General features: G+C 44.0%; 1 protein-coding gene across 1 annotated transcript; it reads left to right on the forward strand.

The window, feature by feature from the left end:
* Positions 1–1,037: 1,037 nt before the first annotated feature.
* mycn (MYCN proto-oncogene, bHLH transcription factor) lies at positions 1,038–7,619 on the forward strand. The gene is made up of 3 exons (XM_070885016.1): positions 1,038–1,539; positions 2,337–3,308; positions 6,247–7,619. The coding sequence occupies exons 2-3, from the start codon at positions 2,363–2,365 to the stop codon at positions 6,927–6,929; spliced, it is 1,629 nt and encodes a 542-aa protein (XP_070741117.1). The 5' UTR covers positions 1,038–1,539; positions 2,337–2,362; the 3' UTR covers positions 6,930–7,619.
* Positions 7,620–17,711: the final 10,092 nt, after the last annotated feature.

Below are 17,711 nucleotides of genomic sequence, written 5' to 3' on the forward strand. Positions count from 1 at the left end.
AAGTTATACAGCAGTATGCACACACTTTAGCTAAAAGGCATTCAGGAGTCAGATTGGCGATTTAACTCCTGAATTATACTTTGCTCTGGTGCCAATCCGCATTAGATACATCAATCCGAAAGCTGTAGCAACCTAAGATTGTTTGAACTGCCCCCAAAAACTGAAGATTCCTCCAAAATTCAGCTATACTTAGGAAATTTAGCATGCTCTATCCCAATGTAAAATATACAAATTAAAGAAATAAATGCATTCGAGAACCTTGCTATGCGCAAATTGGCTGTCGCGTTGCCTACATTACAGCAATGACTGCAGTTCCAAAAAAAAGTGCTTCATTAGCTGTAAAGCGTATTGGGCGCCCTGAGGTCATTAAAGGCGCTATTTCAAGGCAAGTTTTTTTAAAATCACGTTAAATGACTGTGAAAACCCCCATTCGGTCAGTTCAATTTAAACGTCTCCCGTAGCAGCTGTCACTCAAACCTACAGTTATTGTAGTACAAATGTAACAACTGTATCTGATCCTCACTGTTACAAATGCTTTATTTTATTTTTAATTAAAAATATTTGGCAATCTTATTTTCTTTCGCAGATCTAGTTCCTCCTGCAATTGCACAAATTATTACAACGTTTGTGGTTTGCATCTTCCTAGTAATATACAGAACTTTTAACGTTTTTTTAAGGATGACAATATTAAAAAATAACTATTTCCCCCCCTTTTTCGAGCTGGGTTTGTTACGAAGCCTATTGAACAGCGCTGGGTGGATGGAACATGCTGTTCTTTTATGCTGAATGTATCCAGTGCACGTTTCCACTAGATGTCGCGCCGCTGCGGTATGTGCAGCTTAGTTTCTTTGCAAAGGGCTAACACCCTCTACTGTATACTGTTTGATTTTAGACTCTTGTTTTACCAATCGTATTTCTTATTTGCAACAATTTCACGTTGCAACCGTCTACTTTGCATCTGTAATTGGTTTCTTTTTTTTCTGCCTGCATGATTAATAACTTCCCTTTGAGCTCGGTGCAGTATTCCCTTGGAGCTGTTCCTGTTGTAAATCAGAGTGATTGACATTCAGCCCTTTACCACGATACATGATTCCGCCCATCCGCAGAACAAAACTGTAATGGGCTTTTTTCAGAAAAAATGCCCCTCTCGGTGATCTGAGCTGAGCTTAAATGCATTAATGCAAATTTATGAATATTGCAGAGCTAAATTAAACCCGACCGCACAATCTTATAGCAGGAATTATCTATATATTTGGGAAATAATGAGGGTAATTATTTTCGCGCCAAATCGCGGGCTCCTCCCCTATGTAAATGAGAGGGGTTGGCACAGTTGATTTTTTTTCCGGGTCCTTCCAGTTTTTTTTCCAGATAATAATATCCAGCACTGCATCCAAGTTACACTGACAGACTTCTCTGTCTGCTCCGAGGGAATGATCAGAATCTAATGCGGGGCTTCTAACTGCTGTGTCTGTGTAGATACATACCCAATATTTTAGATCATTGTGGAGCGTTTCTCCTTAAACAAAAAGGCACTGAAAGGTGAGGTTACTGTTTTTTCTCAGTTATGTTGAAAGGCCGTGCGGAGATTGTGTGTGTGTATTTATATGTATATATTTGAGTGGAAGCTGGATCAGTGTCCCTGCATTCATTAGAAATGCACAGAATGTAGGTCAGAGCATTTCATGCAGCACTGATCACAGCTCGCCCTGGAGGAATCTGCAGACTTACCCGTGCGACTTAACCAATTTGGGGTTTAAATCCTGAACGGGTCGATCCTTCGATCGGAATGTCTTTTTTTTAATGATTATTTAATCTACAAATGTCCTGATGTCGATGGGGATGGTCGGCAGTCAGTAGGTGTGTTGTGGCAATGCCCTGGATAAGGCGCTAATCCCACCTCTGAGCGCTGCAAAGTCCCAGCACCGGCAGTCTCTTTTGTTAATGATGAAAGTCGGCTCCGGCTTAATTCAGACCTGGAAACCGATCGCGGGACTGTACAATATATCGCGCGAAATTGCACCCTTTAAAGTAAACGCTTTTTGAAAAAAAACTTTTAAAATCTGTTGCTTTTATTTACAAGTAAATTGTAAGGTTGAAAGCCATGCCGTGGTGGGCGTTTTCCTGCCAATAGTGTTTTTTGTTTTGTTTTGTTTTCCAAACCTACGATTTTGAAACATTGGATAACTTGGGAGCACCAATCTAGGGTTGATTTACATGCATTTCTAAATTACTGACTGGGAGGGGTTATTATTTTTTGCTCATTGTTGACAACTTTTAAAAAAAATTATCTTTTTTTACCCCACTCTCCCAACCTCCGTTTCTTTTCATAATTCCAGATTTATTTTGTGTGCAAAACGAAAAGATGCCTGGAATCATGTCATCCAGCAACTCATCCTCACCCCCCTCCACCTCCTCGTCCTCCACCACCTCCTCCTCCTCAGCCTCTTGCTCTTCATCCTCCTCCTCCTCGTCCTCCTCCATCATCCGCCCTCCCTTCTGCAAGACCTACGACCTGGAGTACGACTCCTACCAGCCCTACTTCTACCCGGACGACTACGGCCCCGAGGCGGATTTCTACCCGCCCAGCGAGGACATCTGGAAGAAGTTCGAGCTGCTGCCCACGCCGCCGCTGTCGCCCAGCCGGGCGGGCTGGTGCGGGGCGGCGGTGGCGGGCAGGTCGCCGGGCGGGGCGGCCGAGGACTGGGTGTCGGAGCTGCTGCTGCTGGACGGGGCCGGCGACGAGGAGAGCCAGCTGGAGCTGGGCTCGCAGGCCGGGGGAGGCGGGGTGGCCGGCGGGGTGACGGGCGGAGGAGGAGGAGGAGGAGGAACGGGCAGCGGAGCAGGGGTCGGCTGCCAGAGTCACCTCAACGCCATCATCCTGCAGGATTGCATGTGGAGCGGCTTCTCGGCCCGGGAGAAGCTGGAGAAGGTGGTCAACCAGAAGCTGTACGCGGCGGCGGCTCAGCAGCAGCAGCAGGGCAAGGCGGCGGCGGTCACTGCACCCTCGGCATCTGCTGCCTGTGCGATCGGTGCAGCGGCCCCGGGCCACGCCGCGGGCGCTAGCAGCGCCGCCAGCAGATGCACCGTCCTGGGGGCAGAAGCCTCCTCCGACAGCGGCAGCAGCAGCAGCAGCAGACACACCGAGCTCCAGCACCCGGCCGCCCAGTGCATCGACCCGGCCGTGGTCTTTCCCTTCCCGCTGAACCAAGGCGCGGCTTCCCGGACAGCAGCAGGAGGAGGAGGAGGAGCGGCCGCCCACAGCGCCGCATCGCTCGGCAGCTCCGGCAACGAGACCCCCAGCGATTCCGGTAAGTGTCTGAACCGTGGGCGCGGAGAGAGCCGCACTTGGCCAGCCTGCTCGGTGTATTTTTAGTTTTTTTATAAATTGGATCATGTACATTGCCCCTGATCTGGCCATATATTTGCAAATCTGGCCTGTAAAATAGCAAAGTTGCTTGTGCAACTCAATGTAAAATACTAAATAACAGTTTTTATTGAACACTCATCAAGCGCAATGTTTGCCAACTGCGGCTAGGAGATTGTCGGCTCCGGTATTTCCGTGCAAACACCAACTACAATTTTTAAAATCCATTTGCTTCTATTCCTGACCTTGCAATTCCTCATGCAGACACCAGTGCTGGCAGACTCCAGTATTTATATATAAAGACAAATAAAAACTTCGTCCCCCCCGTACAGTTTCCAAACAAGGTGCTAGTCCCCGCCTGTAAACGCTGCTACTCCCCAATGTTTGAGTACAGTTTGTCAGCTGGTGACTCTCTTCCTCTTGCAGGGAATCCAGCAGGACTCCAGATGACAAAGGCTTTAATCCGCTGCTGTAATTAAATGGCAGAAATGTTAATAAATTCGGATCCATTAAGTGGTACCGCTGGTTTCAGCTGCCACCTTCTTGTGTTAATTTCATCAGCCTGCCTGAATGGGAGGTTTCCTCAAAGTGCTGTAAAGGCGACACATGAATCAGGGTTGAATTACTGGGCTGAAATTAAATACTGTGAGATTGGCTTCTATGATTGACCTGACAGTACTCCAGCAGGCGGCAGTATGCCTCAGTTATCTTTGGTACAAGACTCATTCAATCACAAACACAAATTATTGCCATCAAAATGCAACGATTTTACTCTCCTGTCATTTTTTGGAATACATGAAGCAAAAATTTTGGGTAGATTAATTTTATGAATAGTAATTTCATTTTAACACGAATTTGCAGGAAGGTACTTAAAAAATATATGTTTTGTATTTTCTTCCTGGAGATTGTCCTTTGAATAAATGTGCTCTCGGCTATTGATTGCTGCAGAGGAAAGCTGCCAGAAGTGATAGTTGCAGTACCTGGGCACCTTTGTACTGAAACAGCCCCATTAATCAAGGGTAATCTCAGAAGGCCATAGGGAATAGAGTTCTTGGAATTCCACAGCATGGCTTTGAAATTCTGAAGTTCCATAAACATGCAATCAGCAAATGTAACCCCTGAGAGTTTTACTTAACCCAGGGATTTAACATTTCAAAGTAGTAGCAGATTTAAAGAAAAGTGAAGAGATAGGAGTAGGCAAGTCCATAAGCGTTACCTTTTCCTAGAAGCTAATCTCTGAAAATTGAGAAGTGAGTGGTGTATCTGTAAGAATAAGTAAAATTTCCTTCTTTGCCACCTTTTAATCATTAATGAATGATCTATATCAGTGGTGTTGACGCCTTTTTGTCTATGGTTTGAAGAGTTGTGGACCAGAAAGCCTCAACATATTGAAGTTTAAATCTGTTCATTTGCATGTATTTCAAGTTGCTGATATTAACTGATCTTAGTGTTCTGATTTAAGATTCATCCAGCAATGAGGCAAAAACACTAAAGCAACCTTGTCTAAGCCTAAAGGCCCACACAAGTCAATACGATACCAGCTAATAAATACAAGTAGAAATAGGGCTGAATTGCATGGGCTTCAAGGGCCAGATGGCCATGGCTCAGGGCTACATGTGCTTCCAGGCTGCAGTTTGCATACCCCTAATCTATATTAATTATTTATTAAATAAAGTCCAAATCTATTTATATTGAAGGATATGAATGATTCCAGGCTTTCTATGTTTACCAATTGTGGTTTATATTAGTGGTTTACCAGATGACACAGTTGGCTCATACTATGGAATGATAAAAGAAATAAATAGGTCTGCTTTTATATATCCTTGAACTTTATGATCTAATTTCACTGTAGTTTATTTTTTTTAACAAAGAGCCCATTAACAAGATCACGGTGAGCATTGCTGATATTCTAGGGTAAAACTACACATGCTTCTGCTTACAGCTTTCTGACAGCTCTGGTTTGTCCAGTGCTTCTTCCCAACAGCTGTCTGCTGAATACTTGGCTCTATGAAATGGAAGTGCTTTGTCCTGTCGTCTAGAGCAACTCCATGAATTAGCCTCTGGTTCCTGCAGTAATTGTCTGAGGCAGATCTCTTTATTGCTGGATGGTGTGTGGAATGTGAATCAGCAATTATGATTAATGTGTTAATACAATGGTCTTGATCTGTGTTGATCCCCATGTCCCTCCTTCATGTTGCTATGTTTGTACAGACAGTTCAGTCATGGTCTTCTATTTTAAGTAGCAGACTATTTGACTGCAACAACAGAAACTCTTTTAAGAATACACAACTGAAACACCAATTCCTAGATCTAGTTGAGTATTTAAAAAAATCAATTACGTGTATTGATTTGAATAGCTTCTTAATATTAATAAAACTTTTCAAAGTGAAAGCAGCAGTGGGGCGAGGGTAGTTTTATGGGTCTAATTCATAAATATCCTTTCTTTTTCCTTTATTCCAGTCCTGTTTTTTCCCAATTGTCTTTTGACGAAGGGAAAATTCCTATTTTTCACTCTTAACTGAATAAATGTTCCAGATTTTGTAGGCGTTTTTCCAAGCGCAGCCCATATAAATACTTCCTGTGTGTGATGGGATCCGCAATGGCAAGCACATTGCGCAGAGAAGGAAATAATAACCACCAACAGTTAAAGAAAAGAGAAACTTTGATTGTGGCATTAGAGATCTGACAATAGTTGATTGCCTAGTCCTCATTACATTGACTTGCTCTATATTCTAAGCCATTTTTACCATACTGAGCACTCAAACTTCGATACATATTCTCTTAAGGATTCACTTCCTTATATTACCCGTGTTTGTTTTCTTGTTGTATGTTTGAATACTGAACCATTCTGTTTCTGACTTCCTACTTTCAAATATTTACAGAGGAGGATGAGGAAGAGGAAGAAGACGAGGAAGAGGAAGAAGACGAGGAAGAGGAAGAAGACGAGGAAGAGGAGGAGGACGAGGAAGAAGACGAGGAAGAGGAAGAAGAAGAGGAGGAAGAAATTGACGTGGTGACAGTTGAGAAACGGCGGTCGTCGTCCAGCAAACATGTGACTACCCTTACTGTGACTGTACGTTCCCACAACTCGATCTGCGGGTCGTCGAAGACCCACAACGCCTCTCTGCTGAAAAGGTGCGCCCCTATACACCAGCAGCACAACTATGCCGCACCGTCGCCCTACACAGAGTGCGATGAGATGCCGCCTCTGAAGAAAGTGAAAAGCGAGACGGTGCGTCTCACCAAGCAGGTGGCCACCCCCCCTCGATCCAAGAGCGTGAGCCCCCGCGGATCTGACTCCGAAGACAATGAGCGGCGACGCACACACAACATTCTGGAGCGCCAGCGGCGGAATGACCTGCGCTCCAGCTTCCTTACCTTACGGGACCAAATACCAGAACTTGTGAAAAACGATAAGGCGGCAAAAGTCATCATTCTGAAAAAGGCCACTGAATACGTGCGGGCTCTCCAGTCAGAAGAGCAGAAACTGTTGTCGGAAAAAGAGAAACTGAAAGCCAAGCAACAGCTGCTGGTAAAGAGACTGGAGGAAATAAGGACTCGCTAGGCTAAGGCTGCCCCAACTGGTTGAATGCCACTTTTGCACATTTTAGACGTCAAGAATGTTTCGGAATTTTTTTCTGGTTTTCAATCCAGCCACATTTAAACATGGACAAAATACTTCTAAAGCCTTAGAGGTACATGTGCGTGTGAATGGAGATCATTTTTGAGAGGGCTTAACGATTGCCTATTTCAAAACCAGTGTAAATACCAGTTTTAACAATCGCCTTTTTCATGTGATGGTCTGGGTTAAGAAAAAAAAAAGCCACAGCCTATGCTGCCGTTTTTTGGACTGGAATTTTATACAGAATAATACCTCAACGTTTGAGGAGCATGACATTTTCCTATAAAGACTTCTTGTTAATCCTTGTTATGTACTGTACTAATTCTTACACTGCCTGTATCCTTAGTGTGATGCTGATACATGACTAAATTTGATACCTATATTTTCGTATGAAAATGAGTTGTGAAAGGTTTGAGTAGATATTACTTTATCACTTTTTTGACTAAAATTTCTTTTGTACAGAAATTACTATATATGCCTTTTACCTAGCCTCTCTCTGTTTGTGTTGCTGTTGGGTTCATAGAACTGGGTAATTGGCTGAGTTATGTGTTTTTCATGATGTACATATAGTGCTGCAACTTATAGCACTTTTGAAATACCTCAAGTTTATGAAAATAAATCCTATGAAACTAACTACCTCTTTTGTCATGGTGTCTGTAGCTTTGGGACTGCTACTGAAAGACGATTAATTGCTGTTTGAAGCTGAAGGACATCCAAAATATATTTGGTGGTTTTGACAAGCCAATCTCCAATTTCGTTCGTCATCCAAAAACAAGTCTTGTGTCGAAGCACTTGTATTTGCTGAAGTTGTATGAGAGGTTTCATTACTGAAAGTGATTGCTCAATCTCTGGCGTGACGTGTGCAGTATTTTTGACAATGACATTGGCATGTACTCCACATTGGTAAACAATGCAATCAAGAACTGGGGGGGCACAGAGCGCATGCTGCAACCTCATTTATAAATACTGCATGTGCTTGAGACTTTTACTTGCTTGGCAGAATGAGAGTCTTGTCAGGAAGAGTGTGTCTTATGAAGTAAAAGTTTTTTTAAAAATCCATCAGATATGTTTGTGCCGCATTATAGTTGTGAACGAATCGGATTTCTCAATCTTGGCCAGGGTACCGGATGAAAGATGTTAGTATATTAAAGGGCTCAAAATTAGGCTATACTTGCCTGCATTTTGGGGTGGGGTGGAAACGCATGCTTCGCGGCATCTTGTGCTCACTGACTCATACTCACAAGCTAATTTGTGTGACAACTTACTATCGGCGAACAAACCATTAGTGGAGTTTTGCTGCACTGACCAATTGTTCAGGAGTTGCAATTGATCACAATAGATAATGGCTATTATTTTGTTACATTTGCATAAGTGGGTTGGGGGAATGGTACTAAATCATCACATAATCTATTGGTTATGTCTACAGTGAAAGTGTCATTCTGTTTGACCACACAATTATTTTAGAGAAGTTGAATTTATTGCATTTCCTACTTTACTGTATTCCAGTAATTGCACAAGTTTTGAACAGACTGATGCCAAAGCTCACTTTCACTAATCACCCTGTACTTCCTGAGAAGCAGATACATGCACATCGCAACAGTAAATTACAATTGACATGAGAAGGAAACTCTCATCCAAAATTCTACACCATTCATTAGGCTGCTGTAGTTTAGGATTGTGCACAACCATCATTATTTCCCCTTTATTTTATATAAACTTTGTGGGATTATGCCATCTAGTATTACAATTATCACCTAATAGTAACACTTAAAGAACAATACTGACCACGAGTCTCCCAGGTTTGATTACCTGTTATTGTTGAGCTAGCTGATGTGAAGCAGAACAGCAGTAGGGCACTACAATTGATGAAAAATCAGCCTGGTTTCCTGCTCCTGACCACTGAAAAGCACACATATTTGCAGTTTGGGCAAAGACAGAATTGGGTTTAGCTGTGACGCCTTGCACAATCAAATAGACGTGACACTCAACCGTCAAGGCTAACACAAAAATGGCTGCTTGAACAAGATATTGGAGTGCTTGAACCCAATATAATACACCAACCTTAGAAGGATGAAAAGGGAGGGAAAGAACTAATTAGGATGCAAAAGAGCTATACGGAATGCAAAAGTTGACCAAAAAGCCAGCTAATCAGCAGCATCTAAGTCATTTGCTATTGAGAGGATGTGTAACTGGAAATCTTTAACTACAATCACACTGGAGCTTCCTGTTTGCTATTAAGATTACATAATTGGCCACAAAATTGTAATATTGACCATTGTCTTCCTCATGACCAAATACTATGGAACATCACGGTTGCACTGTGAAATGAACATGAGAAAAACAATTTACCTCAGCCACCTGTTTCCCTTATGAGCTACCACTTATGGAGACAATGAGCTCTGCTTTTATAGTGCCATTAACTTGAAGCTATGTCACTAATGTTCACATAAATCAAAGGTGAATAGTAGAGGTCCAGAAGTTTCATCTCTAGTCTGTACTGAGTTGAGCAAGGAAGTTATGATGAACCTTTATAAAACACTGGATTAGCCTCAACTGGAGTATTGTGTCCAATTCGGGGCACCGCACTTAAGGAACGATGTGAAGGCCAAAGAGAGGGTGCAGGAAAGATTTACAAAAATAGTTCCAGGGATGAGGGACTTCAGTTACATGGATAGACTGGAGAAGCTGGGGTTGTTCTCCTTAGAGCAGAGAAGGTTGAGAGGATTGATATGTTCAAAATCATGAGGAGTCTAGACAAGAGTAGATAGAGAGAAGCTGTTCCCATTGGCAGAAGGATTGAGAACCAGAAAACACAGATTTAAGGTGATTGGCAGAAGAACCAGAGGCAACATGAGGAAAATTTACACAGCAAGTGGTTATGATCTGGACTGCACTGCTTGAAAAGGTAGTGGAGGAGATTCAATCTTGGCTTTCGAAAGGGAATTGGATAAGTACCTGAAGGAAAAAATAATTGCAGGGCTACAGGGAAAGGGTGGGGGTGTGGGACGAGCTGAAGTGCTGTTGCAGAGAGCCGGCACGGGCTCAGTGGGCCGAATGGCCCCCTTCTGTGCTGTATCCATTCTACGACTGGTTCTATTGGTATTTTGGGGAGCTACAGCCGCACTGCTGCTGCTCAAGAGAAGGAAAAGTGGGCTACGGTTCCGTTCCAACTCATTGTCCATTCAGCCATGCTTGCAGTGCGCATGTGCAGCAGACATATAACTGATCTGACAGTTTAGGGTGAATTTCACTGCAAGATGTTGGTATCCGAGCGTCCTGGCACCACCCAGGTTACCACTGACCCCAAGGAGTCACTGATAGCAAAACATTTGAGGAGACAGTTTTGTCAGAGCTATTTTGACATTCAAGCAAAGCAGAAATGCCATCTCCTGGGGCAACTTCCTCATTCCACGTTAACCTCATTTTAAGGGCCCTCAGAATAGCAGATGGCAAGACAAATGGTATTAAGGAAGTATGCTGTTGCCAAGTTTAAAGCACCTTAACAACAGATGGTTCCGAGACAGAAAGTTACTAAAGGACACAAATGATGTCTGTTCCACAGTTTAAAGATTTTTTTTTGTTTATACTGAGGCAAGAAACAACAAGGTCCCACCAAGCAGTTGTTGCTCTTAAGCTGCTTTTATGCTGGTGTTGTTTTTGTTTGGATTCTGAGTTACCAACATTTGTTAGCCTGCTCCTGGTACTTTCACTGCTAAGTATGGTCCCTTACCCTATGGAAAATCAGGAATCTGAACTGCAGCAGCTCCAGTATAAAACCAATTTCAATAGAGTTCTGAGGGTCGATTTTCCAGTGCTGTGTGCCTGAAAATGGTTCAGCTCCCCACACAAAGCAGAATCAAAACGAGGTAAAGACTAGTTGCGCCAGGTATCTGCACCTTCCTATTTAGCAGAAATTTAGTGTGGGGGCTGAAATAGTTACACCCACATTAAGGATAAATGGTTTCATCCCATGCAAGTAAGGCAGGAAGGACATAACGAGGCCTCCAGCCTCATTTTCCTGTCTGGATTTCGGGTACACAACCAACTGGGAAAACCTTCAGAAGAAGTGGGCCTTAGACCTTGCACTCAGCTTCTTCAGATCAGGGGATTTGAGGTGGACTTGGGTACCATCTGCTCGAGTCAAGTGGGAGGTAAGCAGTTGCTTTTGCAAAGGCAAGAAGAGGATTGGGTCTGGAGGACTTTATCCAAAAACAGCAGCACGAAACCCGTCAGTGCCATTCCTTGAAATGGGCAAAGGGGGATTTACCTTGGATCATGTTGTCTTTGCTGTCCCTGACCTAAAATAATAAAAGAGAAATTTGGCCGAGAAATTCCGTTGCGCTCCGTTTAGGGGCGGTAACATCCGCGAGGCGGGACGCTATGCGTCAGATGCGGATGCCCCGCCCTGCTCTCGAAATTGGGGTTACCGCCCTGAGAGTAAGTGGAGCGCAAAGAAACGCACTCCACTTCCTCACTGGGCCGTTAAAGGGGCAGTTGGGAGTGGGGTGCAGCGCTACGCACTGGGCCGCATAAGAGGGGCTCTCCCCTTCATTAAAACAGTGGGCCCAATCTGCCAACTCTGCGGGACCCTACCGGAGAGCGGGTTGCCGTGCCACCAGTCCAAGCGGAGTGCCGGGTTGCTAGATCGAGGCACGAACCCTGCGTTCAAAGCGGCATCGGGCCACAACAAGTAAGTTGGCACACTTTTATTGACCCGCCCGCCAGCTCCCCTTTAACTTGCGAGACCCCTGACGCCCCGTTCACGTGCCCTCAAGCTGTCGCTGTCAGTGCCCGGCACAGCTTCAGGGGGCGGGGGGCACGGTGATGACATCATCGCCGGCACAGCGGAGCCGGGTGCTACCGGTTGCTGCCGCCGCTAAACCCCTGTGGAGTGTAATGGATTCGTCAGCGGTGCCATGCCTGGGTAAAAAGTCGTTTGCACCTCTGACACCAATTTCTCCCCCAAAGGCTTTGAAATGATGCCGTGTGAATAATTGCTCAATGCTAATAATCTCGGTGTAATTTCATGGAGAAAGACATGCTATTTATGGATGTGGTCCTTTTTGCCTATCAGCATGAAAATAGGAGTGGTAATAAAGGAAAATGTTTTATGGGTTGAGGTTGATCCTTCACCGCATTGCCTGAATTTCTACAACAACACCTAACTACCGTAGTAAAACATCCCAAGACGCTTCATAGGAGTATTATAAGATTTTAAAAATTTGACACCACAAAAATTTAGGGCAGATGACCAAAGGCTTGGTCAAAGAGGTAGGTTTTAAGGAACGTCTCAAAGGAGGAAAGAGAGGCAAAAAGTTTTAAGCAAGGAATTCCAGATCTTAGGGCCGAGGCAACAGAAAGGCACGGCCACCAATGGTTGAGCGATTATAATCAGGGATGCTCAAGAGAGCAGAATTAGTGGAGAGCAGATATCTCGGGTGGTTGTGGGGTTGGAGGAGATTACAGAGATAGGGAGGGGCAAGGCCGTGGAGGGATTTGTAAACAAGAATGAGAATTTTGAAATTGAGGCATTGCTTAACTGGGAGCCAATGTAAGTCAGCGAGCACAGGCGAGATGGGTGAATGGAAGTTCTGACACGGGCAGCTGAGTTTTGGATGATCTCAAGTTTACATAGGGTAGAATGTGGAAGGTCAGCCAGGAGTGTGTTGGAATAATCAAGTCTAGAATTAACAAAGGCATTGATGAGGGTTTCAGCAGTGGATGAGCTGCGGCAAGACCAGAGAAGGGTGATGTTTTAGAGGTGGAAATAGGCAGTCTTAGTTCTGCCACAGTTACGTGGTCAGAATCTCAGCCTCAAATATGACATTAAGGTTGCGAACAGTGTAGTTCAGCCTCAGACATACGTTAGGGAGAGGGATGGAGTCAGTAGCTAGGGAACGGAGTTTGTGGCGGTGATCACCTTAAGCACTTTGTCTTACCATTCCATTCCTGGTCTCATCCTCATGAAAAAGACAAACTGCTGCTCACGATCAATGCCTGTGCATTGTTGGCATCATTTGAACAGCGACACATGCTGGGAAGTTGCCAGCTCTGCTGCCCATACACGGCACTACAGAGTAGGTGGGAGCTAAACCCCACACCTGCGCACTGAAATACATGCAGTGTATGGGATTTACTACTCTACTGCTGTTGTGTTTCCTATTCACTGAAAAGAGTTAATGGGACACCCAGTTCTTTTTAATTAGCAGAAATAGTAGCTTCCTGTTCTACCAAAGTTAAAGAAGTAGAGAAAGATGGGCTCCCCACCTGTCACCAGTACAAAGCAGAACCAATGTAAGGTGACCTGTTGGAAGTAGTCTCATTTACATTAATACTGCCAAGATCTGATTGGCATCAACACTGTTAAACATTGCATCCTTTGCTGCTGTAAATACCTTTCGCTCCTACCTATATGTGACAGGTGTTTAATTATCTGATGACTGCAGGTCACTGCATCTTTAAAGAGGTAACAACTTAATGAAAAACTGTTTGGCAAACCTTTCATTTATTTGTTTGGAAACACATGACATGACGATACATCACAACATATCGTTTCCACATGACAGCTTGATGATGAGAATGATGCATGACATTTCTCTTGATTTTATTTAAAAATTGCCAAATAACCAGGCCCTTTCATTTTATAGTTATAATTGGTGATGGTCGGTGATCTCTTCTGCTTTTCTAAATTTCTTGGATCACTTTACTTTGTGTCAGATATCAGTAAAATATCGGAGGTTTAACTAATTAGGTGTAAAGCTTCTAAATTGCAAATGTTGTTGATGGAATCCTATTCTATGCTTTAGTTGGATTAAGAAATACAACTGCAGATGGATTAAATTTAGTAGCCTTATCCAAGCCTTCCAAAACAACAATGCAATGATGTTTATCAAAAGAAAATTCAAAAGAACATTATTTCCTTTTCTTGTTTGAAACAAAGATTTTGAATTATTCTGTGTATTTTATTTTTAAAATTGTAGAAATAAAGCCTTGGAAGTGTGACAAGAAGTGAGCGCATATGCATTATTTTTAAAGATGAAAACACATAACCTAAGGGTTTGTGAAACAATGGGCTGCTCTCGCTGCAGTTTGGGAGCACATTGTTAGTCTTCATCACCTTGGTAATGGCAGCTGCTGTTGAAGGACAAGAATTGGCTCAGTTCCCTCAGTCGCCTGTCTGTTTGTATTCAATACACGTGATCTGCAAGATAATCACACTCTGCTGTAGTTGGTGCCATGCCAAACCATGTTAATAAAAGAAGCACGAGGATAATGTTTACCAACATCGGCCACATGGCTCCTTCTGTGACTTGCCCCAGTCCAGACTACTCTTTCTGGAGAGCCATCCAGCACAGTCTGAAGCCTCGGACAACAGTTATCCCTCAGGCACCACTGAGCATTCTGACAAAATTCAGCAATTAAAACAGTAATATGGATTATAAGGAATATTTTATTTACACATTATGTGAAAATCTTTTTACTTATGTTCTTTCATATATAGAATACAGATCAAACAAGCATATGTTCAGCTTATCTTTTTGTCTTGAATAGTGCATTGAAATAATCTTTAAAATAGCAATAAAGAATCATTAACAATGGGCCCTTTGAGACAGAAACTTTTGAAATAGGTTTCTCAGAACCTATATGTAAACTTTTCTGATTAACTCTTTGAACACAATGATCATGTATTGGCAACATTTATGAAACGTATTTCACAAATCAAATTAAGTATTATTCACAGCACACCTTCGAAAAGAAACATTTGGGGCCCCTATTTAAGGTAACATTGCAGATTTATTTGTTCTTTATAGATACTGAGAATTAGTCGTTCAAGTAATTTATATTTTTAAAGGGTTAATAATAATCAGTAAGTTAAAGACTTTTGCTATAGTTTTAGTCTAAATGTTCCAAGAAAAAAAATGTATTGCGCACCTGTAATATTGTTTCTAGCCATTATTCATTTGTGCTCTGTACACCTCACTATGTGGGCTGTTTATTATTTAGAATTCCAGCTATATCTTATATGAAATGGTATTATCCTATTAGGTAATTTCATAATGCTATATTTTACACAGGTTTGCAGAAGCAAATTTATATAGTATTACAGTTTTATGCACCGTCTAAGTTATGGGGCTAGAACCTCCACATTTTTTGCCTGCTTAACGCCCACTTAACGCCCATTTTACGCTGAAATGACATATAACGCCCAGATATCGCCCATTTAGCCACAAAATGGAAACTGACGGGCATTTCTTGGAAACTTATCGCCGAGCGTTACTTTCCCCATGTGCTTAACGGCGGGAAAAATATTGCCACCCGCCCACTTTTTTTGAACAGAATCATCAGAATGGGCGAAATCAACGCCCATAATATCACCCAGCGTTAGTTTCTGCACTGATTTAACACCGAGATTCAATAATACCACCCGTCCACTTTTTTTGTCGTAAAGATCATATTTACCAAAACTAGCGGCCATGAGATCACTCAGTGTCACTTTCACCACCTCGCACACATATCGCCCACAATATCGTTTGCCCAAAAAACCGCCCAGAAAAAGTGGAACTAACCAGAACTAATCGCAGCATTATGGACGCCATGTTCTACATCACATGTCTCATCCTTTAAAAGGCTGCTGTGCTTCAACCTCGGGGGAGTTCGCATGTACTTTTGAGGTCGTTGGCGATTATATGAACATCTCTACAAACATCTTGACCATACTGTGACCGATTGGAATTGAATAGGTGTCTTCGTCAGGACATTCCTTGTTTGTGACTAATCGGTGGAAAACAGAGAGCTACTGCATTTGGGCATGTCCTTTCTCACCCTCTCTTGGTGACCAATTACATGCAGCAGACTCGAGATCGCCGAAGGTACGCTCCACAGCATTATGTGCCCAATGTAAGACATGACAGATAGATGAGGAGGACCAGATGTTACACCCCCCTGCAAGTACAGGGAGACGCATTTTTACCTCGACTTGCTTGACACCACCTGCCTTCAGAGACTGCACTTCCACAAAGAGGTTATCACTGAGGTATGCCAGCTGATAAGGGGAGACCTACAGCCTGCCAGCACCATCAGCACTGCACTGTCCGTCGAGGTCAAAGGCACTGCGGTACTGTCATTCTACGCCTCGGATTCTTTTCAGGCCACAGCTGGTGACATTTGCAGACTTTCTCAGCATGCCACACATTGCTGCATTGGACAGGTCACTGAAGCCCTGTACGCATGCAGGAGGGACTTGATCAGCTTCCCTGTGATCAGGGAGGCACAGAGTGAAAGGGCTCTAGGATTCTCCAGAATTGCAAACGTCCCCAAGGTGCAGGGAGCAATAGACTTGTACGCACATCGCGATGCGGGCACCTTTTCAGGATGCAGAGGTTTTCAGGAACTGCAAGTGATTCCACTCCCTGAATGTCCAACTGGTTGTCGACCACCAGCAAATTACACTGGCAGTGAATGCTCAATTTCCGGGCAGCATCCATGATGCTCACATCCTGCGTGAGAGCACTGTATCTGACTTGATTAACAATCAGCCTCAAGGTCAATGCTGGATGCTTGGTGACAAAGGATATGGCCTCGCCACCTGGCTGATGACCACCCTGCATGACACCCACACCAAAGCCGAGAGGCGATACAACGAGAGCCACAGAGCCACTCGCAATATCGTGGAGAAAACCATTAAGAGTGCTGAAGCAGCGCTTTAGATGCCTGGACCACTCAGGAAGCGACCTCCAATACCACTCTGAGCAGGTAGCTCAATTCATGGTGGTGTGCTCCATGCTACACAACTTGGCTATCAGGAGGGGACAAGAATTGCCTGATGAGTCTGATAGTCCACCTCACCAGAGAGAGGAAGAGAAGGACGAGAAGGTGGACACTGACATCGGCCCAGACAATCAGGCTGACGCTGAAGCCATGCCCCCACCCCCCTGTAGACCACATTGAAAGGGCCCGTGGTGGCATGATAGCTGCAAGAGCCTTACGTCAGGAGCTCATCAATGATCGCCTTGCCTGAAAGAACGTCGGTATTATTTACAAGGCTGACACATTGCTGGGTGTGCAGGTGATACATCAGTAGTGGGCATCACCTTGGTGACAGTTAAAGTTTAAGTTGATTGAAGTTAAGTGTAATTATATCCTTTGCTGTTAAGGAATCACCAGCGTGTAACGGTGCAGCTATCTGAGCTAATGCGCAACAAGGTGTTGTTAAATAAAAAACATTTCAACCGAACATTTGTCTGAAATCATCAATATTTCTGTAAAAACCAACACTTCCCCCCCCCCCCCACCCCCGCTTCTCCTGTCCCCTCTACCCCTTCCCCTTCCCCTTCCCCTCCTGACTCCAAGCCACCTGGCCGAGGAGCTCCTCAGGCGATGCTTCATTGGGAGTGGGGGATGACGGCCGAACCGCTGCTTGGACGGATATGGGAGAGGACAGTCCCAAGATGGGAAAGTGCTCCGCGCCAGAAGCATGATGTTGCTGCTGGCTCTCATGTGTGGTTGGTAATGGGGGTGCGGCACCTTGGGGTGCAGTGCCGTGCTCCGGGACCACTGGAAGCCCTCTGCCACCAGTGTTCCTGGCTACCAGCTCCAGAGCCTCCACCATCCCTTCCATGTTATATATTATTTGTTGAACAAAAACGGTGCCAATTATGTTCTTGATACTTAGAGGGCTTTTTGCTGCTGTTAAATCTCCCTCATGCCTCCCACAACAACCAAACA

Source organism: Pristiophorus japonicus, chromosome 7 (assembly GCF_044704955.1).
Source record: "Pristiophorus japonicus isolate sPriJap1 chromosome 7, sPriJap1.hap1, whole genome shotgun sequence".
Taxonomy (NCBI): domain Eukaryota; kingdom Metazoa; phylum Chordata; class Chondrichthyes; family Pristiophoridae; genus Pristiophorus; species Pristiophorus japonicus.

Coding starts and splice junctions, on each gene's coding strand:
- mycn (XM_070885016.1), top strand. CDS start 2,363: ATGCCTGGAATCATGTCATCCAGCAACTCATCCTCACCCCCCTCCACC. Junction 3,309..6,246: donor CGAGACCCCCAGCGATTCCG/GTAAGTGTCTGA, acceptor AAATATTTACAG/AGGAGGATGAGGAAGAGGAA.